Genomic DNA, 25,352 nt, shown 5'->3' with positions numbered 1-25,352 from the left:
GTGTACCATGTTTTAACCTCTTGTTCACACACCCATGCATGCGTGTACAGTCAGGACTATTAACTTGTCGCCATAGTGCTTGTAATATGTGCAGCCTAATGTAGAAAAGACCTTATTGAAGGTCTGTTGGTGGAAGGTAAAGGTTCAGGAGGCTTCGTGTGGTTCCCTGCCCGGCATAGCAATCCTATAGCCGAGAATGGCTTTACCTACTTAATTCTTTATTTCGCTCTGAGAAATATCCCAAGTACGCAAATGGAACGTGATCTCCATTTCAAGTTGCTCTCCTAGTTCATAGATATTTTTACTTTAAGATATTACAGTTGGACAAATTTAAAGCCATACCTATGCAAGAGTCCTGGAAAGAGGGGCAAGTATGAAGTCTGTTGGGGATGAGAGAGCTTGGGAAGTGAGTCAGTTGTTGTTCGCTGATGATACAGCGCTGGTGGCTGATTCATGTGAGAAACTGCAGAAGCTGGTGACTGAGTTTGGTAAAGTGTGTGGAAGAAGAAAGTTAAGAGTAAATGTGAATAAGAGCAAGGTTATTAGGTACAGTAGGGTTGAGGGTCAAGTCAATTGGGAGGTGAGTTTGAATGGAGAAAAACTGGAGGAAGTGAAGTGTTTTAGATATCTGGGAGTGGATCTGTCAGCGGATGGAACCATGGAAGCGGAAGTGGATCATAGGGTGGGGGAGGGGGCGAAAATTTTGGGAGCCTTGAAAAATGTGTGGAAGTCGAGAACATTATCTCGGAAAGCAAAAATGGGTATGTTTGAAGGAATAGTGGTTCCAACAATGTTGTATGGTTGCGAGGCGTGGGCTATGGATAGAGTTGTGCGCAGGAGGATGGATGTGCTGGAAATGAGATGTTTGAGGACAATGTGTGGTGTGAGGTGGTTTGATCGAGTAAGTAACGTAAGGGTAAGAGAGATGTGTGGAAATAAAAAGAGCGTGGTTGAGAGAGCAGAAGAGGGTGTTTTGAAATGGTTTGGGCACATGGAGAGAATGAGTGAGGAAAGATTGACCAAGAGGATATATGTGTCGGAGGTGGAGGGAACGAGGAGAAGAGGGAGGCCAAATTGGAGGTGGAAAGATGGAGTGAAAAAGATTTTGTGTGATCGGGGCCTGAACATGCAGGAGGGTGAAAGGAGGGCAAGAAATAGAGTGAATTGGAGCGATGTGGTATACAGGGGTTGACGTGCTGTCAGTGGATTGAATCAAGGCATGTGAAGCGTCTGGGGTAAACCATGGAAAGCTGTGTAGGTATGTATATTTGCGTGTGTGGACGTGTGTATGTACGTGTGTATGGGGGTTGGGCCATTTCTTTCGTCTGTTTCCTTGCGCTACCTCGCAAACGCGGGAGACAGCGACAAAGTATAAAAAAAAAAAAAAAAAAAAAAACCTATGAAGAGGTATTATAGCCTATTATTCCAGCGTTTTCATACTTTCCCAAATCTCCGTTTTCTAGTCGTTTGTTTGAATTTAACAGAACCCAGTATTTAACATCTTAACGGCAGGTGGCAAAGAGAAAATGACTTACTCATTGAGATATTTAAGTCTACCAGTGAACTGTTGTTTGACAATTCCCATCTCGTAAGTGATAACCAGAGGCAATGAGTGATAACGAATGATAACACTGCCTCGTCTCCCCGGTGCATGGGGGGCGGCCTACTCCACCTCTGACTCCGTGTCTCAGACGCTGTTGACAGACGGCCAAGGTATCCAGACGACCACTGAACATAGCAACATTCACTGCGTATCACCCAGACGCACTCGCCACTGGGGAGGTACTTGACCTCTTGTCTGCAGCAGCTTGAGACTTTGGACCTGAACAGTCATTCCCTATAGTCACTCGCGTGACGTTATTTTAGAAATCATCACCTGTTTGATTTCAGTCCATAAAGAGAGACTTATCTTACAAGCCAAAGAAATTGATTGAATGCGTTTGAAGCCATGGTGAGGGATTTAACATCTTAGTATGATGGGAAGAACTGACTTTGAATACTGTGATTGATTAGCGGGTTTTTGAACCCGCTGCCGACATTAAAGACAGCCTAAATAATTGTGACAAAGGGTTACCTTACCATATCGAAAACCATAAGACACTGTCGTCTTTAGCTGACCTGACCTATTTTTAACTTCCCTCTGCTATTTTTTTTCTTTTATTGTTCCATTTCCTTTCTTCATCCACCGCCTTAGTCATATTTACCTACCTACATCTTTTTCTTTATTATTCGATTATGTTTCACTTCATTCTTTAAACATTCCTGGAGAGAGATAAACATACTTTCTCAGTATAGCACTTTCTCCCTTTCGTATTAGTTTATCTAACAACCTTGTTACCTGCATTAACTTAATTTTTGTTTAGAGTAAGAATATAATCAAGGCGTCGGTGGGGATAATTTACAGGTATTTACCTTAGGCTGTGTGTACTCTCATGCGAGACTGGATGTTCGCGGTTGAGCTAAAATTACAGTAGCCAGTCATGCATCCTAGGTCGTGTACTGTTTGTTGTCCTTGTGTAAGACAGTTTCAATTTCGTAGGTGTGTCCTAAGGTGAGTTTGATGTTAGATGATAGAATCTGTTCTGAACGGTAAATGTAGTAATTTAAAAGAGTTAGATCGTTTATACACACAAAACCACAACACTGCACCACACAGGAGCTTAGTAAAGTAGGTGGATCATCAGGGTGGAATAAGGGGAAGACTCTAACGATGGAGAGAAGATTATCTTAGTGGGGCGGAACGAAAGGCGCTTGTGAGCGGAGCTTTCTCGGAATGGGTTGGGGTCACCAGTGGCGTGCAACTGGGTTGTGTTCTATGACCTCTGATCTTCTTAATCTTTGTACATGACTTGCCAGATCATGTCTGAGAATGATGTCAAGGTCATGAAGGAAGTAAAGAATAATGAAGCTTGCGTCGTCTTACAAGGAACCTGGATAGTATTCAGAATTCGCCTGATGATATTCAACCCGATAAACGCAGAGCAATAAGGATTGGGCACGGTGAAAGAAGGTTTCTATATTAATCAGTAGGAAATAAGCCGCAGAATCTGTGCGTGAGAGGGACTTGGGAGTCGACATTATATTAACTTGCAGTTTCGAGTCCCCCATTAGTAGATCTGTAAAGGACACAGATTGTCTGCTTGCTTATAATAAGAATTACACAAGAAAATTTTCAGCACAATGTTGTCATCCTATATTAGGGTAAGGCTGAGATATACTTATTAAGTTCAGTCACTGCACTTAATAAGTACAAAGAACTATAGAAAAGGTCCAGAGTAGGACAGCAAAGATGAGAGAAGAGTGATGTAAGTACTTTTGATAGTATATAAGTAGTGGATAAGTGGAATAGCCTGTGTCGATATAGCGAATCCGGACAGCATACAGAAGTTAAAAAAAGTTGTGTTTGTAAAATTTAAGAGATGGAGCACCACGAGCGCAGAACTCCCCACCCGTACAGTGAATAGATTACACATGTAGATAAAATTTCACACAGTGGGCTTGACGTTAAAATGTTAGGAGAAAAACCTAGTCGAAGTCTTTTTTTTTTTTTTGGAAATACGTATTCATCTTCATCTTCGATAACCAGTCTGTGAAAAACAAATAGCAAAGATGATATGCGTAAATGGAGAACATAATATAACGAAAAACGTACATGCAGAACATCCATGACGTTATACATTTATGAACAGGTCATACAGGATAGCAAGCCTGTAAGATAAGGAAACCGTGTGGCAAAGATCCGCAAGCCTAAGTTAGGTTCAAGTTTACTTAGTTTACCATCCAACTTGATATAAGTTGGGGAAATTAAGGAAGACCGAAAACCAACAGCCTTACTTGATTAGTTGTTGATAGGCTTCCTCAGTTGTCGATCACGATGAGAGGCAAGGTAATCCTCTATCACCGACATTATATCATCAGTTAATTGATATCTATTTTGACGATCAACACAGCCTGAGACCTCCTGTTCTCTCAGTTTATCAACTATTATACTTTTTCACGGTCTACACAGAGGCAGAAGTCCTCGTCTCACTCGCGCCTCCTCAGGGTCGATACGAATGTTCCACATTTCCCTTCCAGCAAAGACGCGTGACTCGCACACCTCCTGTAGTTCATGACGACATACAGAGCATTAACTGTATGACGTATTTCTTTGATCTAGAATATATGGGGAAACAAAATGTGAAGAAATATAGCAACTACAAATTCTATTTTTATGGAAAAAAACATGAAATATTTTATAATATTCCCCTCCTGAACTATAGCATTAAATGGATGTATATGTGTATATTTTCCGAGTCATTGGTAGGGGTAGGAAAGAGTCTGTAATGTCCAAAATTGTCCCTGTGGCGTGAACTGGTTTCATCTCTGGGAATTTCCTTCATGCGAAGCGTAGCACGTACCGCGCCAAGATTAAATGTCTGCCGTGCGATTTACTGAGAGGAAATGTGGGACATTTGCGGTCGCTGGGGAAATGTTAAAACTGTCTTTACCTAAAAAGTCTAGAAATCGTTGGTAAGATTCTTGAACACGACGGCACGAGCCTTGTGCACGATGGACCAGCCTTGAACACGGCGGTACTACCCTTGAGCACGACAGTTAAGCTAAACCTTTGCATATGATTGCGTGCCTTATTTAATCTGACATCAAATGATCCTTCCAAACTTTAAGATGTTTACGAAGTAAAACTGTTTGAGGTAAGAAACTCATCTCGCTGGGAACCGAGACTTGTCCGAGAAGATTTTAATTAGACGTTCTTCAACATGACCAGACACATTTGTTGGTTTACGCTGCCTGAAAGATTATAAGAAAAAGTGGATCGACATAGTATTGGCTAGACGCGGCCGTCCACACTGTTACACGTGTGGCGGGTTATGTTTTAGTTACTGATAACGTAACGCGGGTTTACTTAACTCTAGATAGTTTTCGTAGTGACTCCAGAAATTATTTAGTTTCACTTGCTTATTCAATACGTTGTCATTATTCGCCTCGTTCTCAAACGTCAATCGATCTGCTTTCACGTTGTGAGCTGCTACAGCGATCTTTTGTGTGCTCCGAGAACCGTGAGCGAAGCGAATTTTGAATCAACAGCTGTACCAACGCCTGCACACACTTCTGCTGCTCTCTCTTGTTTGTGAGTGTCTAGTGCTTAGGCAGTCCAGGCCACTTTCCTTGTGGCGAGCAATTAATGTTTTAACCTGAATATGTTCCTCACTGTTGGTTCATCCTTGTTGAACCTGGCTGGGAGTTCATTACGGATTACCATCGCCGTCCAGCTACTGACCAGTGTAGGGTCCTCGTGGGTACGGCTGCTGGTTACTGACCAGTGTAGGGTCCTCGTGGGTCAAGGCAGCGAACTGCTACTGACCAATGCGGTGGACGTCCGTGAGGGTCCAGGTGCAGGCTACTGACAAGTGTAGGGTCCTCGTGGGTCCAGGTTTCAGGTCGTTCCCCAGAAATGAGGTCGCTTATCCCTCTCATATGTCGATCCTTAAGGCTACCATACTTTTCATATTTGGTAGAAGAAAGTAAGGAAATGGAGAGTTTCCAACGAGCGAAAGCAATGTCTGCATCTTACCAAAATATGGGGCTCGTAGAGAAGCAGCTATATGTTGATTATCATCATTACTGAGAGAGGATTAGTGGTAAATATAATATATATATATATATATATATATATATATATATATATATATATATATATATATATATGTATATATATATATATATATATATATATATATATATATATATATATATATATATATATATATATATATATATATATATCATCGATCTATAACCCAGGACCCCTTTCTAAGAAGGAGTCTTAGTGTTGCCTAACGATCTGTTTCCAGGAAGTCCAGAAGCTCTAAGGGTGCGTTACTTCCAGTAGCAGGGAAATGACAGACTTCTTTAGAGTGAGAATTTCTTTGACAGTGATGCAGCGTCTCCAAAAGTGATGTTTTTTTCTACTCGTGGTGTAGCCCCGTGTATGCGGAGTCCGGTAACACACACACACATATATATATATATATATATATATATATATATATATATATATATATATGTATATATACATATGCAGTAGGATCATACTGATGCGGAAAAGTGAAACACGATAAATCTCTCCTGAAGATGTAATACACGCAAGTGCACGTGGGGCTTAACGTGTTTTATTTCTTTTCTTGGTTGTCAACAAATACGTACATATATATATCCTCACCTTCCTCGGCTAAGAGGTTTAACATTAGGAACGAAGCCTTCGAGGAAAGATCCTTGACATGTTCGTTCTTCTGTTATAACCTTCAGAAAATCGTAATACAGAAAGAGAGAATTTCCAGCCCGCCCAACTCCCGCCCCTTTTACTCGCTTGCTACGACGCGCAAGGAATATGAAGATGGCATTCTCTCTCCTCTTTCCCTGGCGATAATAAACATAAGTTCATGTTAGTAAAGGAGAACGGGATGAAATTAGGGAAGTGTATGATACAAAAGACGATTGAAAGTTGAAGAAAGCAGTAGCATAGATAAGTTTATAAGAACAGACTTGATAAATACTTCGCTTCAAGTCAAGACTTTCATTAGTTGAGCCTCCATAGTCAACGTGACAATTTCCAGGTTATTCTGGAATTATCTGCATGCCTTCTGACTCTTACTCCCCTAATCTGTGCGTTCCTGACATCTTCCACCCTTGCAAACAGTATCGAAAGGACCCAGTGGTCTGTTGCTGTTTATGTTCTTTCGTATTGCTTTTGTGTTATTGAATCTCCATTTTCCCCTCTCGCAGTGTGTGGCATGGGAAGCCTTCAGGAGCCACGGAAGGAGGACGCCGTAGCAGTAGACAAGCCTGGACCACATGATAACTACTCCTGCTATCGCCTTCCAGCCACGGCTTCCCCAGGCTCCACCACCGCCACACCTTCACCACACACCAGGGACCTCTACGGTGTGGTGAGGGAGGCGTGCGCCCAGCAGAATGTCAAGTGGCCTGTGGAATGTCAGGTGAGGCGCCTCCCCTTCCTTCTGTCGACGTAATATAGGATGTTGTCTACCTTAACTAACTTATGGCCAAGGATAATCCCGCTGACTTGCGCATGACGATGCGACCCTGAGCACGACGGTACGACCACTGAATACGATGGTACGATCCTTGTGCACGTATTCCCTGCGTGTCGTAGAAGGCGACTAAAAGGGGAGGGAGCGGGGGGCTGGAAATCCTCCCCTCTCGTTTTTTTTTTTTTTTTTTAATTTTCCAAAAGAAGGAACAGAGGGGGGCCAGTTGAGGATATTCCAAAAAATGCCCAGTCCTCTGTTCTTAGCGCTACCTCGCTAACGCGGGAAATGGCGAATAGTTTAAAAGAAAGAAAAAGAATATATATATATATATATATATATATATATATATATATATATATATATATATATATATATATATATATATAATGCACATTTGAGGCTATGTAAGAGTTTCGTCCTTATAGTTTGAAAGGCGAAAATGGAAAATACTATTTTTATTGAAGACTAACCAGTGAAAAGAATTTGATACAATCTTGATTCGTCATTTCCTGACAGAGAATGGAATAGACGCAATGACCTCGTTCAAACTTAAAGTCAAAAGGTTCAGCTAGCTTCTTTTTTTTTCGAGTTTTGTGGGGTTGGAAACAGTTCTGGTGGATGCCTGTGTGTGTGAACACTTTATCCTTCCCGTGTGGGGAGAGAGAAGTAGACCTGGTGATAACAGAAGGGAGATCGATCGATAGATAGATAGATAGATGACTGGGTTTTCGGATGATATATAAGATGAAATTCTGTATATCATCACAATATTCGTCCTTGAAAGCTATACCAATTGGTCTGTTGTTTTTACTTCTCTGTATTCCTTTATATGGAAGGGTTGTGAAGGTGTAGACGGGTCGGGTAATGGGAATAACCCCTGGTTACCCGCGCAGCTTCGTGTTAGGAAAGGTCAATAATTACTATACGGAGATGTGGTTAGGCTCGTGTGTTTCAGGAAGAACAGATCAGGTTTTCTCCAGGACCTGATGTAGTTACCCGTACGTGTATCCGTGTGTGTGTGTGTGTGTGTGTGTGTGTGTGTGTGTGCTCACAGCTACGTGCTCGGTTAAGGTGCGCAGTGGAGGATGATACTGTAAACCCCCCTCCCCCTCCTCCCCCCCCCATGGCAGATCATGAATTAAGGCGGTCCAAGATCTTCCGTGACTTAGATTTTTTTCCCCTTTTTTTCTGTGTTAACGAATCTTCTGTGGGCTGAGATCGAGCCTTCTGTATGAGCTTGTGTGTGTGGCAGTCCCCCCCTCCTTCCTTTCCAGCGGTGGTGGTGATGGCTGTGGTGTGGTGGGGGTTGAGGGGGTCAGGTCGATCGTCAATTGCCAGATTGTCGATGAAATTAACAGGAAGGCGCCCGCCCGGCCGCCTGCACGTATGTTCCTTGTGCATACATATTTGACCCAGCGCACGCTCGTGCTTGGTACACATCTTTGCACGCAAGTGCATAGAATATGTGCGTTGCGGAGGTATATGTACATGCCCGTCTTGGCTCGGCAGAGCTAGGTTATAGCATGACTTCTAGAGAGCAAATTTAAAATAGATTAGAAAAAAAGAGGCTTGATGATATATTTGGTGTGGCTTTGTAGATGGGGTGTGGAAGTGAAGTGTGTATGACGGAGAGATGCCAGGCTGGGTGGGTGCAGGAGGCGATCAAGGAAGTGACATCACATTTACAGGTAGACACTGACGATGATGAACAGGACGACGGAGCTATAGACAGACAGACAGAAATGGTTGACGATTATGGAGTGGTCGTCTGTTAGAGGGAGGAACGTAGAGTGTAGACCAAGGAAGTGGTCGTCTGTGAGAGAGAGGAACGTGAGTGTAGACCAAGGAGGTGGTCATCTGTGAGAGGAGGAACGTAGAGTGTAGACCAAGGAGGTGGTAGTCCGTGGGAGGGAGAAACGTAGAGTGTAGACCAAGGAGGTGGTCGTCTGTGAGAGGAGGAACGTGAGTACAGACCAAGGAGGTGGTCGTCTGTGGGAGGGAGGAACGTGAGTGGAGAACAAGAGGGGGGGGGTCGTCCAGGGGTCGTCAGCCGAGGCTGAGGCTTAAGAAGCAAAACGCATGATTAATCAGCTTCGCAACATCTGATGTTGCAATCACCCGGCCACTGGGCACTGACAAAAGGTCTTTTGTGTCCTCCGTAATCCTTTTGCTCTCACAGGATGAGATTGGCTGCCACAGTGAATTACTCGCTTCTTGCGGGGAATAAAAAAGAAAAAAAGAGGAACATGGCGGTGACTGTATTCTGCAAGGAACCGCAATTCTTTTTTTTTTAAGTCAAGATTATGAGGAGAATCAGTGTCGGACCTCATCGGAATGGGTGTGTCAGGGAAACAGAGGAGGAGGATGAGTGATGGATAATGAGAATTTGACATTGATGGTGGGAGGGCATTAGGGGGAAGACGGAAGGCTGGCTGAGGAACAAGGTATGAGGTCGTGTCTGCCGTGTGAGTCAGAGAGAGAGAGAGAGAGAGAGAGAGAGAGAGAGAGAGAGAGGATATGCCAGTGTGACGGGATTGACTTCCTGTGAATAAGAGTGATAACAGGGGAAGCCGATAAGGAGATTAAGAACTGGAGGCAACAACAGTCTTGTCTATATTGTGGAAATCCTTCCTTATGACACAACGTCACAACACTTAAGAGTGACGTGCCTCGTAGAAACTCGTCATTACGAGTGTCATAAGACACGAGTTATGAGCAGTGGATGACTAGGTTCCTTCTGTGATCCTTCTTGTGACGGCCAGCTGACCCCCGTCCTAGCCATGGATGGTCGAACGTCACTGGTAGAGGCGTGTGAGTAACCTCGACCTGAGTGGCTGTAACCACACGGGACCTGATCTCCCTCTAACCACGACCTGAGTGGCTACAAGGGACCACCTGATCTCCCTCTAACCTCGACCTGAGTGGCTGTAACCTCACGGGACCTGATCTCCCTCTAACCGCGACCTGAGTGGCTACAAGGGACCACCTGATCTCCCTCTGACCTCGACCTGAATCCTGAAGTAATGAGAGAGGCCTCGGGCACCTCCCTCTCGTGGCCGAAGGTCATAATAATATCCATTTTTGGCGGGAGCCTCTGCCGGTAGCAGTTACTCCGGGCATACCCCCCCAAGACCTTGCCTCCGTCGATGCTGACCTCATTTGTAGGTCAGGTAAAACTGTAGACACAATGGTTTGTCGTGCATGTTACACTTGGCCTTAAGTCTCCTGCCCCAACTCCCGCTTTTTCGAGACGTATTATGTCATATTTTCTTCTTTTTTGATTACATTGTTGTGCTTCAAATGATTATTGCCTCGTACCATTACTCCCGCCTTCTCATCTTGCAACACACACGCCATGTTTCATATCCAGCTTCTCATTAAACACGTCGCAAACCAGATTACTCTGCAACAGCCTTGTAATTAGGTACTTTTCTAGTGTAATAGTGTTACATTAATAAGAAGATTCCGACTCTACATCATCTTCACCGTATCAGATCAGAGTCCTTTTCTGTTATATCGTCGATACATACCTGTCGCATCAGCTCTTACTGCCTTTCTCAGATTACTCTGATGACTCTCTCTCTCTCTCTCTCTCTCTCTCTCTCTCTCTCTCTCTCTCTCTCTCTCTCTCTCTCTCTCTCTCTCTCTCTCTCTCTCTCTCTCTGGTATGAAAACACATTCTTTATCTAAATTACATAGACTCGTGTTGTAGTAGCCACATGATAAATAATTGTTTCAGAAAATAATGAGGTTAATGATAACAAACGCCCGTCTATCGTTGTCCAGTAATCATAGTCCTTTTCCGAGAAAATGTCACCAGAATTAACTAGAGACACTTTATACCCACGACCTACTTTGCCAAGATGGCAGCTACTCTTGACAGTCAAAAATAATAAATCCATACCTCCCCCACGTCTGGAAACGAGGACACGACGGAATCAATGGTGTAGAATTTTTCTGGCTCCCTGTATATATATATATATATATAAAAAAAAAAAGTATGTCATTCATTCAGAATTGACGCTAATAAAAACATCCCTGTCCCAACTACTTCCTTCTCGTGTCACTGTTTGGATCCGTGACGTCATAAAAACGAGGGCTGGTATCCGACTCGCCCCACGAACGCAGTTGTCAGTTTGTTTACCTTGGTGATCACGAGACACAATATGAATGCCGGATCCAGCTGGACCCGGTGATCCTGCTATCCGGAACTGTGAACGGGATTATTATCTTCCTCAGTATGTAGTCTGTTATTACTATTATATCTTACCTTGACTATATAATGAGAAGATACTTCCTCATACCTACATGAAACATACGTATACTCATGCAAGGTATACATGATAAATCGCACATAAATCCACAAACGATGTCATGTACACGTATACAAACACACGTGTATTGAAAAGGTGGAAACGTATGTTGGACTACTGGTGTCGATAATGCATAAAATAGGAGATACAGTTTTGTGTTACAAAGACTGCAGCGTACAAAAATAGAGGCGTTAAGATTACACATATAATCACATAGAAACCTGCAAATAAACACAAAAACTGACAAACTCAGACGCACAAATACACATCCACACTTGTATGTAAGCCTTTTTGTCGTATAGAATACATATCCGTTGACTAACTCCTTACAGCCTTGAGCACGACGTTACGACCATTGAGCACGTCGGTAAGACCCATCAACACGACGGTACGATTCTTGAACACGACAGTATGATTGTTAAGCACCTCTGTACAATCCTTGAACACGACGATATGATCCCTGAACAAGATAGTACAACTCCCGACCACGACAGTGCGACTCATGAGCACGACGGTACGACTAATGAGCACGACGGTACGACCTTTGATCATGATGTTACGACCTTTGGGTGTAATGGTGTGACTTTTGCTGAGGGTCAGGTCAAAAGCCAGGCCATTATATTCATGTGTCATGCTCTCGTGCACAAGGATCATACTGTCGTGTTTCAAGGGCTTAATCATGAATTAATCCTTTTCTTTAACAGCTCGGATTTTGGGTTTATGTCTAAGTCTTTCTCTTTAATTCTAATTCCTTGAACGTTTTTCTTAACCTGAACGCTTGTGGATGTATTTGTGAACATAGTATATAAGACAGTTATATTTGATTTTATTTTGGGATCACATTTGTACACGGAGCTATTCGTGAAAACCGTAGGATATATATATATATATATATATATATATATATATATATATATATATATATATATATATATATATATATATATATATATATATTCTTCAACCTGAAGAATAAGAAGTGAACCATAGTAGTAAGAGAGATAAGGAACCCTTCCGCCGCTTAGGACTAGAAGGAACAGAGAAGGGGACCAGGTGAGGATATTCCCTCAAAGGTCCAGTCCTCTGTTCTTAGCGCTACCTCGCTAATGCGGGAAATGGCGAATAGTATGAAAGAAAAAAGAAATATATATATATATATATATATATATATATATATATATATATATATATATATATATATATCCCTATGAGTCCACTTGGAAAATGAAACTCATAGTCGAATCATAGGAATATCTTGATCAGGGGCAAGATTGTGATCCTTTCCAATATATATATATATATATATATTTTTTTTTTTTTTTTTTTTTTCATACGATTTGCCATTTCCCGCATTTGCGAGGTAGCATTAAGAACAGAGGACTGGGCCTTAGAGGGAAAATCCTCACCTGGCCCCCTTCTCTGTTCCTTCTTTTGGAAAATTAAAAAAAAACGAGAGGGGAGGATTTCCAGCCACCCGCTCCCTCCCCTTTTAGTCGCCTTCTACGACACGCAGGGAATACGTGGGAAGTATTCTTTCTCCCCTATCCCCAGGGATAATATATATATATATATATATATATATATATATATATATATATATATATATATATATATATATATATATTATTTACGGGAAATTTTATGTGTAATTGTAAATTCTTGTACATGGATAAAATGATTTTTGTTTTTGATTTTTTTTTTTATCAAAAAGTATTGCTTGTTGGGTGTCCAGTCTTGCGTGTAATGCGAGGTCCTGAGCGTGCTTAACGCGTCGGTATGAGCCTTGAACATGGCGTTAATTCTTTTAACGACGTTAATACTTTTATGATCGGTTGGACATTGACCTGACGCCTGGGTCAGGTCACAGTAAGTCCTATTATCATACCTATTGTACACTGTTGTTCTCAATGGATGTGGGTAAGGGATTCATTGGCTGTGGCCGATCGCATCCCAAAATTCCTCAGACATATCCACCGGAATTCTGTGTAAGGGACACTGATATAGAAACAAATTTCAAACATGTCATAATTTCATAAGGATGTCCTATGATTATGTAATTATTCTCTAAAGATTATCCTATGAATACGATATGATTATGTTGTGAATTACGAAATTAGAAAAGTATACCATTAGGTTTTTTAATTTATTGTTGTATAACTTCTGCCACCATCAAGAAATGCAATATACCGTAATTAATTTTTTTTTAGTTATTAATGACGTATGTACTTGGAAGTGTCATTAACAGGTGAAAATCATGTAGCCTTAAAGACCCAGGCAGTTAGTTGGTAAGCCTTAAGCCCAAACAACAAACCAACCAATACAGTATTTGATTTTCTAACTGTAATTTTGACATCTGTACTTAGGGTCACATACTTAGAGTGTGTATATGTGTTCACAGAATTATTCTCAGCGGCGTGGATGACCCTGGTAGACGGTAGGCCTAAAGGTGAAACGACCAAACCAGTCATCCATCATATGAATTTTGGCTGAGTTTCCATTTGAGTAATTTAGCTTACGACCAATTACCTTCTTGACCACGACGTTACGACCCTTGAGCACGACGGTTCGACCCTTAAGCACGACGATACGACCCTTAAGCACGACGGTACGACCCTTAAGCACGGCAGTACGACCCTTGAGTACGACGGAATGACATATAGGTACAAGGTTAAGACCACTAAGGTACGTCGACATAACTCTTGGGTTATTGTAGCGTGACCAGTAACCTCTCATGCATCGCACTGGATATGTTTACGTCCAGTATACCATTTGGTTTTATTTACGCGTTCAGGTAAAGCCAGTCATAAAACATAGTTTGGTTATACTAACGTTAGTATAACTATAGTATAACCATTATACCATTTGGTTATGTTACAGCAGTTTAGAGTATACCATTTGATTATATTACTCCCCATCATATATATAACTTTTGGATATATCAACGCCACCCTATAGTATACTGTTTGGTTACAATTCCTCCAGCGATGGAGCATACTAATTGTTACATATTCACCTGCCTGAGGCATGTAAATGTAGTTAATTTACCCTAATCGTAAAGCATACCCTAGGTTATATTTAAACAAATGTAGCCATTCCTGAGCCAGTAATTCTGATATCAAAGGTAACTTGAAAATTACGAGATAATATTCCATTTATAATTCTGATTGTTTGTGTTTTATCATCCGTGATACGCGTTTATGGAACTAGATTTAATTGCTATCGACTGTTCGGAAACCATTACCCACAAGTTAAACATACATATTTAAAAATTTGATGTTGATTTTTCCTGGATGAATACCTGATATGATTATTGTACAGACATCAGTGCATGGCTACTAGATAGTCGTTATCACAGTAAGATATAAATAAAATGTTGAAAGAAAATAAACATAAGTATATCATTATCTGTAAAACAATATAGGTACAGAACTATGTGAAATGAAAAAGAACTTACATTAAATCCTGCAATATTATGTTAAAAAATGAAATAGGGTTGAATCATACAACTTGCGCATGCGTAAGTAATGTGACGTAAATAAAGTTAAATGAGTATGCGTGATGTCTGAGGTAAAAATAGACCGTGTTTTTCAGTATCTTGAAGACCATAATGGATGAACGAAATAGATTTTTTTTACAAAACAAAAAAAAAAATTGCACGTTTGTTTTTGGTATTATCTGCTTTAAACCTGTCAACTAACATTTATATAATTTGATAAGAACTTTAAGTGACTGTAGGCGTCACACAACTGTATGACAGTAGATGTCGCATAGATATTAGGACTGTATGAGTGTAGTCGTCACACAGGTCATGAGGATACAGATGCCACATGGTTATTATGACTGGAAACGTCACACAAGTAATAAAACAAACGATAGAATCAAACACGGATGAAAACTGTATGACTGTAGACGTCACACAGGTATTTAGACTTCCATGACTGTGGAGACGCAACCAGATGGGCTTCCTTGATCAATACCACACCCCCAACAACCTTTCCCTGAAACGTTTTCTAATTATCATTATTATCTCTTTCTGTTAATCATGGCCCATTTTTTCCCACATATTTCTGGTTTAGATTGTCCATTGCTTTCGTGCAAGGACGTATATTGCAAAATCTCGTACGTAATTGGTTAGGAGAGAGAGAGAGAGAGAGAGAGAGAGAGAGAGAGAGAGAGAGAGACGGAGAGGAAATCTGTATACGGCACAGAAAAACAGTTTTCTTGAAGTTATGATTTACATTTCTTGTACTTACGCTGAAAGCTCCTCAACTCCTCTCAAATTTGTTGTATCTTATATCTCAAATTTGCTGTATCTTATCTTGTTTGTTCAGCTTATCGTCTCACACGACGAGAGAAGAATCAGATTTGGCCCTTACTGATACCCAGTGAGGTAAACGTAATTTAAGCTTAACGCTTCTAAAATTCAGTTTCTTATTCTGAAATACTTCTATAGTTTCATATCTGCTTTCATTGTTCTAATCATTATTCCATCAATCAAGACAGTAAGCTTGATATCAACATAACGGTTAATTTGTATTAAAATTCTTGTAAAAAAAAAAAATGGTTAACTTTTCCCTAAAAATTTGGGGGTGTTGCTTAAATGCCGAGGATTGTTCTCATTTGAGCACCTGCTCCGAGTATACAAAGGGCTGATTCGCTCGAGTTTTATACACCTAAAAGATACGAATAGAAAAGTCAGACTTATGAATCAATCCTCCAATCTGATCTCAAAACTTGAGCCACTCTGGTTCTCTTCCCTCTACAGTATATCACTGCTGTTTCTTTCTGTGGAAGCCATATATGCAATGATAGTTTATATAGTCTTAGAATCACGTTGAACTTCACGAGAGAGTGTTCAAGAATATTAAATTGGAGGTTGTATTCTGACGCTGACGACTTTAATAACACCGGCTGTAGGTAGGTCTCCAGCCCAAATAACGGTGTTGGCTGCTTACGTGCCTCCACCATTAGCTAGAGCACGCAATACTTGACGCAGTTTGTCACGTTCATATTATGTGACCATATGCACGTTCACGAGTGGGTCATTGATATGTCTGTTCCTACCCCTATACCGCTCAGAATGCGTATTTTCCTTATAATTGCTATACATTACATTTAAAAGAAACAATCTTGCCACTTCCCCATTAACTTTTAATCTATTCTTTGTTGCCCCCTTTCACTTTTTTTTTTTTTTTGTTTCACTGAACCGTCATTTTGATAATAAAATACACACCCTACAGTAGATATTTACATGAAAGAAAAAAGATATGAAAGCTCATAAACTCTGCTTTTACATATTGTGTATTTTACAGTTTTAGTCTTGGCTTCCATGACAGAACTAATCCAAAGCTGATTGCAATATATAATTTAGCTGGCTCGGACTGCCGCCAACCGTCTATCTATATATCTCTCTTTCCTTTTTAATTTTTTCAACTTTTGCCTCTGGTGTTCACTACGATCTTTACTTATTCTTTGATAATGATAAGAGCTTGATTTTTCTCTTTTTCAGGTGATCGAGGACAAGGTGCACCACTTGGAAGATTGGCCTGTGTATCCCGAGGCCTTCTACGAAGCCACGGGCACCGAGCTCCGGCCTCAGCCTGTCGGTGATGAGCTCGGCCGGGTCGTCTACCACTACTACCCCACCAGCTCTGTGAACTATGTGAGTTATAATGATAATTATTTACGACACGGTGCTGACCATGGGCTCTGCAACCACTTCATTAACGGTATATTGCATATATATATATATATATATATATATATATATATATATATATATATATATATATATATATATATATATATATATATTTTTTTTTTTTTCAAACTATTCGCCATTTCCCGCGTTAGCGAGGTAGCGTTAAGAACAGAGGACTGGGCCTTTTTTGGAATATCCTCACCTGGCCCCCTCTGTTCCTTCTTTTGGAAAATTAAAAAGCCTCCAACAGCCAGGATCGAACCCGGGACCCCTGTGCAAGAGGCAGGCATGCAAACTGTCAGGCTATGAGACTGTATAACAATATATAACTATTCGAAATACTAAGTACTCGAATACCCTTCGTCTTACTTTATTCGTATATATATATATATATATATATATATATATATATATATATATATATATATATATATATATATATATATATATATATATACCATCTTCGCCAGGTACCCATTTATTGTTTAGCTCTAAAGGAAAAAATGAACTTTTAAATTGACTGTGAGCCAGTTCCCTTTGTCCGAGACTCGAACACAGACCCTCACGATTCTTAGGTCGCGACGCTAACCAGTTTACCCACATTCTCATCCTCTTTCACCATTTTCTCTTTTCACGCTCTTTTTCAGGTACTCAGAGAATAGATCTTGAATACAAGTAAACTCGTCCTTAATGAGTTTGTGTAAAGTTACAGCTTACGGGATATCATATGCAAATATTTCCGGTTATTGTAATACATTGTGAACGTAGCTTTTAACCTTTGTACTTGTTTGCTGGATTTAATGTCTATGTAAAACGCTACGAAGGCAAAATCTGTAACAACGTCAAACACAAAGTTGGTTGGTTATTTGCACGTTATTGCATTTCGACTGTTAAGATCTTTCAGTCCAATTTCAAATTGTAACGAACCAATCTGAAAGACCTTAACACCTGTAGGTGTACAAGTTTAAATGCTTTCTGCTTACATAGCCGTACATGTTCCGTAACTTCAATATGAAAGGATAAACTATGGGTAATGATAAGATTCTCTGTGATTTATTTACTATGCAAGGTTTGATATGCAAAGTAATCATCTTTTTTTGTATTTGTATACTTTTTTTCTCCTTTTGTCAGTCGTGTGTAGATATATTACAAATGGATGGAGAGAGAGTGATGAGTGAGGGAGGAATCCTGGTGATGACCACGACTAGAACTAGTATTATTAGTAATATTGTTATGGTTGTGAACTTATGAACCTATTATGTTAGAGTGCGAAAGGTGAGCATTTCAACAATATTTCCCGAAATTCATATAGTTGCTTAGGTCCTAAAGTGGGCACCAGCAAATAGACAACATACGCACAAAAATGAGCGCTTTTAAGACAAGGTCTTATGCCAGGCTTGGACGTGGCAACACACACACACACACACACACACACAAGCTCGCTCCTCGTGCACTCGAATTTTCTTGGTAGCGAGTAGCGCTAAGCTTGTAAAGTTATCAGTGACTATGTGAAGTTCGTTAGTCTTTCTGTCCACGTATAGATAACTGGAAGTCAATTTTGTTTCACTGTTTATAATGAAAGTGTATTACTTCGAATATAAACAGTGTATACAGAAAATGCAGTGATGAAATTCGGTGTGAATGAGGCGTTGGGTATATTATCTTGGAAAAAAAAAGTACATTTTATTTACGGGAAATACCTTTCATCATTACCAAGACAGTTGAGTAATTGACTGACCTCGGTAAACCCCAATTCTTTATCCAATTTTTTTTTCTATTTTCTTAACTTTAAGACCACACCTCACTTCTGGGAATCCTCTCAAATTCTTCACCAAATTGCACGTCCATCTGGTCAGCAGTCAAGAACGCTTTACAATAACGCCAAACTTTTTCTTTATTTTCTTCGTGCATTGTAATATTTACTTGCAGACTGTACATGGTGAGAGCATATGTGGTTATATATCGTTAAAACTAGAGGAAAGTGTTGTAGATATTTCGATTGGTGGATGTGTCTTTACGTTAACGTTTTAATGACCCCAGGCCATTTGACAGGCTTAAAGCACAAACAACCTATCAGCTATTATTATTCATGTTAGGATTATCTTGAACATTTGAAAGTGATTGGTGATTGTTATCGGCCGTTGATGGACCAAATGATCCTGGAAGTCAATAGCTCAAAAACCCATCCAACTAACCTACCCCATTACACACACACACACACACACACACACACACACACACACACACACACGGACCCCCGTAGTATATCGGTCAGCGTTACTGACCGTTATGCGATCAAACCTGCTTAAGTTCGAATCCTGGTCGCGACAGTCGGTCCACAGTCCACCCAGCTGTTCATCCTCCCAAGGGGTAGGTTAATAAAATGGATACTTAGCATATACTAGGGTGTGTGTGTGTGTGTGTGTGTGTGTATCTGCATAAATACATAGTAGTAAAGACAAAGTACATATTATATACACGGTTAAGAGACGGGACAACACGAATATTGAAAAAAAAAAAAACTTTCCCCGTAACACGCAAATATTATGCCATGACGGTTAGCACTATTTGTGTTCCTACCATGACCACCTGGGATCGACCCTTGATCCTGGAATTGTAGATATTTACTTTCTGCGAGGGAGGGCACGTACCCTTATACCTCACGGTAGAACAATGTACTATAACTCATAGGTTATTATCATCATCGTCGGTTCTTTATTACAGTTTTCCCGCTCGTGTGTTGGAGGTAATAAATACCTGAATGACGATGTTCGACCAGCAGTTGAGGATGAACACGGCACCACCTTACAGTTTGAGTCGCGCTTCGAGTGTGGGAACCTGGGGAAGGTAAGATATGTTTTCCCTAACGCGTTCCATGGTTTTTGCTTACAGTGTCGTTAAGTGTTGACTGAGACGTAAGACTTTTTCTAGCATGGTATCTGTAATTATCATAGTATAAAAAACAGAGTGGATATACATTATAGTTTATGGCCTGTATATTACCTATTTCCTTTTGATATATATATATATATATATATATATATATATATATATATATATATATATATATATATATATATATATATATATATATATATATATAAAAGTTGCATTTAGTACAAAATTGCTCAAGAAACTGGATCGACTCTATACGAACTGATCTCCAGTGAGGGATTGTTAAGGCGAGGAGTTTGTGATGACTACACTGCACTTGCTACACAGCACTTGCCGAAGGATACGAAGGCTGCTGTGTGCTGGGCGACTCGCTGAAGTTCCTCGGGATTCATGAGATGAGGAGTTGGTAACATTTAGTTCCATTGGCTTTCCTAAAGCATCATAGAGTGTCGTATTATCCGCTCTTTGTCTGCCCCATATTTGCCGTGGAGGCACCTTTACATCTCGGTACCAAAGGGATCCCTTGTCGCATCTCTTTAGAAGAGATAAAGCCACTGTCCTTCCACATGTCTGGGAGGGTATGACACTGGCCAGTGTGCCAGGCAGGGGAAGCATCCTGGCTCATCATGTAGGGTGTTACTTTGTTCATACATCATCCAAATTCGACACCACATGCGAAGCAGCGAACGAACACCAGTCACGCCGGTACTCGACTACTGGCCGGTTCGTAACTTGATGTGAACCGTCGTGAGTTGCAGCAGATGTTGTTTACAGTATGGATCAGAACTGGGAGAGCGAGCCACTCAACCCAGACTATGGCTGGCACTCGTAAGTCATAAGACTCTCGAGGACGTTAGTAGATATTAGTGGTTCATTATCCCGCTTGTGTGTCTCAGAGACTGAAGGTGTTGTCTGCTGCTGAGGGATGGATGCATATATGATTTTCCTGCTTCATTTCCCAGTAAGGCAAGAGAGTGTCTTTGGATTCCTTCCCAGAATTTTTCCAGCCTCTCACAGGTCCTGGAACCGAGCTACGCCAGACACCACGGTAAATTAACATGTCAGTCACGTGTGTCTCGCTCTGATGACTTCTCTCATGATGAGATTTCTGTGGAATCTGTGGTCGAGTCCCGGCGGTGGGTCGCGGGATGTCGTGAAGCATTCAGAACGACGGAAGTTCTGGATTACGTCTTGGTTCCAGGCTCGTGAAGACATCCAGGGAGGACCATCACTCCTACGGTGGTGGTTCGGGAGGTCTTCGACCTGACGAGGTTCACGAGCTCGGACCACAGCACCGGAAACTCCGACACTGTTACTTACACGCCCGAACCTTTACTGCAGGTATGATGGACTCTGAAGGAGGAGGGAGGAGGAGGAGGCTCTACTAATACGCAGCAAACAGGTTAAGAAAGACCTGTTGTGTCCTCGATGATCAGTCCTGATACGCCCCACCTCACTGTTGTGGAGGGACGTGGACCCGCCTGTTTCGAAGTCACCAACAAAGCACTTCAGAGGAACCGACCGTTCCTGGGGTATCAGTGGAGTAACGATATCAAAAAGAAGATAAGATTAAGTGGAGGTTCGTTGTTACCTGACTCACTGTCTGTCTCCTCCTTCGAGACCCAGAGAACTCGCTGCTGCAGCGAGAGCAGGGAGCTCCCTCTTCACGAGGAGTTCCATAAGTATAGGTTCCTGGGTGGAGGAGACGAATGGGGTCAGCCCCAGCCAAGACCTCCTTCCTTGCTGTTGGGGGGCCAGGGTCATATGACTCACCAGGTCGGCTCACGAGCCATTGTGGTGACGTCAAGCTTGGAGGTGTGACGTCACGTGGACCTCTTCTGCTCTCCTTTCCAGGATGACGTGTGGAGACTTTTTTTTTTTCAAGGATAATATGTTGTCTTGAATTATGTAGGGATGATAGGGAGGATAATGGAGTAGGCTTGAGATGAGGAAGTATGTACGAGGAGTTAGAGTAGAGATAAAAGGAGAGTAGATAGAAAGAAGAGAGGAGTGAATAGTGTGTAGGGAGTGAGGGGAGAGATTTTTCTGTGCATGATACAATGTCGAATTGTGACATGCACCGACGAACAGAGAGAGAGAGAGAGAGAGAGAGAGAGAGAGAGAGAGAGAGAGAGAGAGAGAGAGAGAGAGAGAGACTTCCTGAGGGCCACATTCCGAGTCTGTAATTAGAGATATTAAGTTGGGAAGGAGTTACTGGAGGCCACCCTGTAATCAGGAGGGGACCTGGAGACGTAAGGCCACGAGAGAGGGGTCCGTGAGAGAGAGAGAGAGAGAGAGAGAGAGAGAGAGAGAGAGAGAGAGAGAGAGAGAGAGAGAGAGACTTTATGGAAGTTCACGAGAAATGTAAAAAAAAAGAATGTATTATGGAAAAACATGAGTTAGAAAAACTCTAATTATAAGTTATTAGTTACTTCAGATAAGGTGAGGCTGTTAACTTGCCTTAACTAAGAGGATGATGAGTAAGTGAGTAAGTGTTCGGGTGGGTGTGTGATGGGTAAATGATGAAGAAAAGTACGTTCTTTATATCATGTCGTAAAACTTTGAACTCATAAATCACTATTCACCTTGAGTTCAGCAAATGTTCAAATGGCATAAGATGAACCTGCATGAACACACCTATGAGTTCTCCATCTTCATAGGTATGTGTATGTGAATTCATGTCATGACATATGAACAGATGTTAACCTAATGCTGACTTCTGGCTATGATTTCGAATTTTTGAGACACCCATAAGTTACCAGTTACTACGGCCCCATTGAATTGTTCTAATGACCGAAGAATTGATCTAAATTTACTTCTAAAAGAAATGGATATGGTAAATATATGTCACATAACCCTATTTTCGGTGTGGAAATAAATTTAATGTGGCTCCCAAGGTCCCATGGACTCGGAGACGCGTATATATCTATTGGTCTCATGAAAAAGAAGAAAATGGGTTTTAGAAGTGGTCAACCACACTGTTTCTGCCCGCAGGCGGTGCAGGTGTCGGAGTGCTACTATGAACTACACCTGCGGGCGGACATGTACACCTCTCGCCACACCCAGTGGTTCTACTTCGCTGTGTCCAACACCAGGAAGGACATTACGTACAGGTGAGCACACACACACACACACACACGCACACACACACACACACGGGAGGTTCAGGAGATGAGGCCTCACGAGTGTAAAATTCCCACCCCAAATAGTACAAGAGAATTAGGTCATTACAAATAGGTAATTACACTGTACGAGCCTTCCCTTGGTACAGTGGTCAGCATAATAGCCTGTGAGAAGATACGGACAACAATGGTATTAAATATCAAAAAAAAAAATATTTTGAAGACTTGTTTAGTCTGTGTGTAAAGTTGATGTCGAGGAGGAGGATTTTGAATGATGATATTGCTCGATGTGGCGGGTTGCTGGGGTGCTTGAGTAAGGGGAGGAACTTGGGGGTCAGAGTCGAGGACGAGCTGAAGGTAGGACCATTGAGAGAGAGAGAGAGAGAGAGAGAGAGAGAGAGAGAGAGAGAGAGAGAGAGAGAGAGAGTACTTACGAGTACCCACAACCAGATTGAGAGAAAGAAGAGAGAAAAAATATATATAAAGAGAGAGAGAGATCGTTCACACAACCTTATACATTCCTCAGGTTTTCCATCGTCAACTTGACCAAGGGTGACAGCCTGTACAACCACGGGCTGCGTCCCCTCATGTACTCCAGGAGGGAGGCGGAGCACCACGGCGTCGGCTGGAGGAGATGTGCCACCAATATTGTCTACTTCAAGAACCATGACAGGTGGGACCCGTGCCATATATATATATATATATATATATATATATATATATATATATATATATATATATATATATATATATATATATATATATCAGACATTATGCCCTCCAACAGCAAGGATTCGAACCGCTGCCATCCGCGCACGAGCTGTGACGCCATCGTAACGACTAGACTATGAAGCTCCGACTCATGATAGCGGTCCGAATTCTTGTGTGTGTGTGTGTGTGTGTGTGTGGGTAGATAGATAGATAGATAGATAGATGAATGAATAGATAGATTTGTAGTTCATTCCTCTTGATAAACAAAAAATTATTGATAACTTGTATACCTTTTCGAGAAAGCCAAGTGTTCATTCCTTCCTTCCATCATACGCTGCGACTGATTTCAACATGTTCACTTCCAGCGGTGAGAACGCATGCTTCGATAGTGACGAGGAGGGTGAAGATGACGCTCCCTCCTACACCCTCACCTTCAACGTCACTTTCCCTCACGATCAGGACACCGTCTACATCGCCCACTGCTACCCTTACAGCTACTCCGACCTTCAGGAACACCTCCTCACCATCCAGGTACTGCAGCGTCAGTCCCGCTCCCGTGCCGTCATGTGGTAGGACGATGTGTATCACTGATATGATGGCAGCCACGACGAAAAATGAAACACGTTGATCCGAGCGCTTTCGTGATCATTCACATCGTCAGGGACACAGAGATAATGTATCTGTTATCACAAGAATGCTCGGATGGTTGTATTTCATTCGTCTCGTAGCCACTTGTATATTCACGAGTCAAGTGTTCTTTTTTGTGATTTGTTTGCATTATTGTTATTTACGTTACCCAGACCAGGGGGGGGAGGTGTCAAGGTTTCTCTGTCTAATTTGTATGGCAATGCTGTATATCTGTTTTCCTTTATATATATATATATATATATATATATATATATATATATATATATATATATATATATATATATATATAACAGTTCTTATCTTCAGTGTACTTTCTGTTGATCAAATCTAGTGTTTATCAGTTTTTCTTAGTAATTAGATTTACATAGTTTCTCTACGGCTTTTTGTCGACAGAGAAATTTATATAATTTCTAATAGGTTACATGAAACTTCGAAATATATATATATATATATATATATATATATATATATATATATATATATATATATATATATATATATATATATTTTTTTTTTTTTTTTTTCCAAAAGAAGGAACAGAGACTTGGGCCAGGTGAGGGTATTCCCTCAAAGGCCCAGTCCTCTGTTCTTAACGCTACCTTGCTAATGCGGGAAATGGCGAACAGTTTGAAAGAAAAGAAGAATATATATATACATATATATATATATATATATATATATATATATATATTACGTTACTTATAAAAGCTTCCAATGTTTGATGCGTCCTGACAAGAACTAACCAGAGCCTAGAAGCTATCAAAACCTTTGTCTAAAACACTATCACTACTGTTGTGTCCACTGGACAACATTCTTTCCCTCTCCTTATCTATCCAGTGACCTAAACACTTTTTGTCAATCATTATCATATTTTTTCCACGCGAAGTCATCTTCTTTACCTGTCATT

At 41.0% G+C, this 25,352-nt stretch overlaps 1 protein-coding gene and 1 long non-coding RNA gene across 6 annotated transcripts in view; one reads left to right on the top strand and one right to left on the bottom strand.

Moving 5' to 3' along the window:
• Positions 1–25,352, top strand: part of LOC139763653 (cytosolic carboxypeptidase 2-like) — a 112,051-nt gene that overhangs the window by 66,822 nt on the left and 19,877 nt on the right. For all 5 annotated transcript variants that reach the window (XM_071689952.1, XM_071689943.1, XM_071689969.1 and 2 more), the window contains 6 exons: positions 6,787–7,001; positions 16,878–17,030; positions 19,794–19,916; positions 22,959–23,077; positions 23,613–23,759; positions 24,163–24,328. In XM_071689952.1, the coding sequence (XP_071546053.1) occupies positions 6,795–7,001; positions 16,878–17,030; positions 19,794–19,916; positions 22,959–23,077; positions 23,613–23,759; positions 24,163–24,328 (915 nt within the window). In that variant the 5' untranslated portion in view covers positions 6,787–6,794. The remainder of the gene's footprint in view (positions 1–6,786; positions 7,002–16,877; positions 17,031–19,793; positions 19,917–22,958; positions 23,078–23,612; positions 23,760–24,162; positions 24,329–25,352) is intronic.
• Positions 4–24,216, bottom strand: LOC139763693 (uncharacterized). Its single transcript, XR_011716214.1, has 3 exons — positions 24,088–24,216; positions 1,398–4,102; positions 4–342 (listed from the first exon to the last, which is right to left on the bottom strand). It is a non-coding gene; the product is annotated as an uncharacterized lncRNA (long non-coding RNA).

The sequence above is a fragment of the Panulirus ornatus genome, chromosome 3 (genome assembly GCF_036320965.1).
Source record: "Panulirus ornatus isolate Po-2019 chromosome 3, ASM3632096v1, whole genome shotgun sequence".
Classification (NCBI taxonomy): Eukaryota; Metazoa; Arthropoda; class Malacostraca; order Decapoda; family Palinuridae; genus Panulirus; species Panulirus ornatus.
This window is presented reverse-complemented; position numbering and strand designations above follow the sequence as displayed.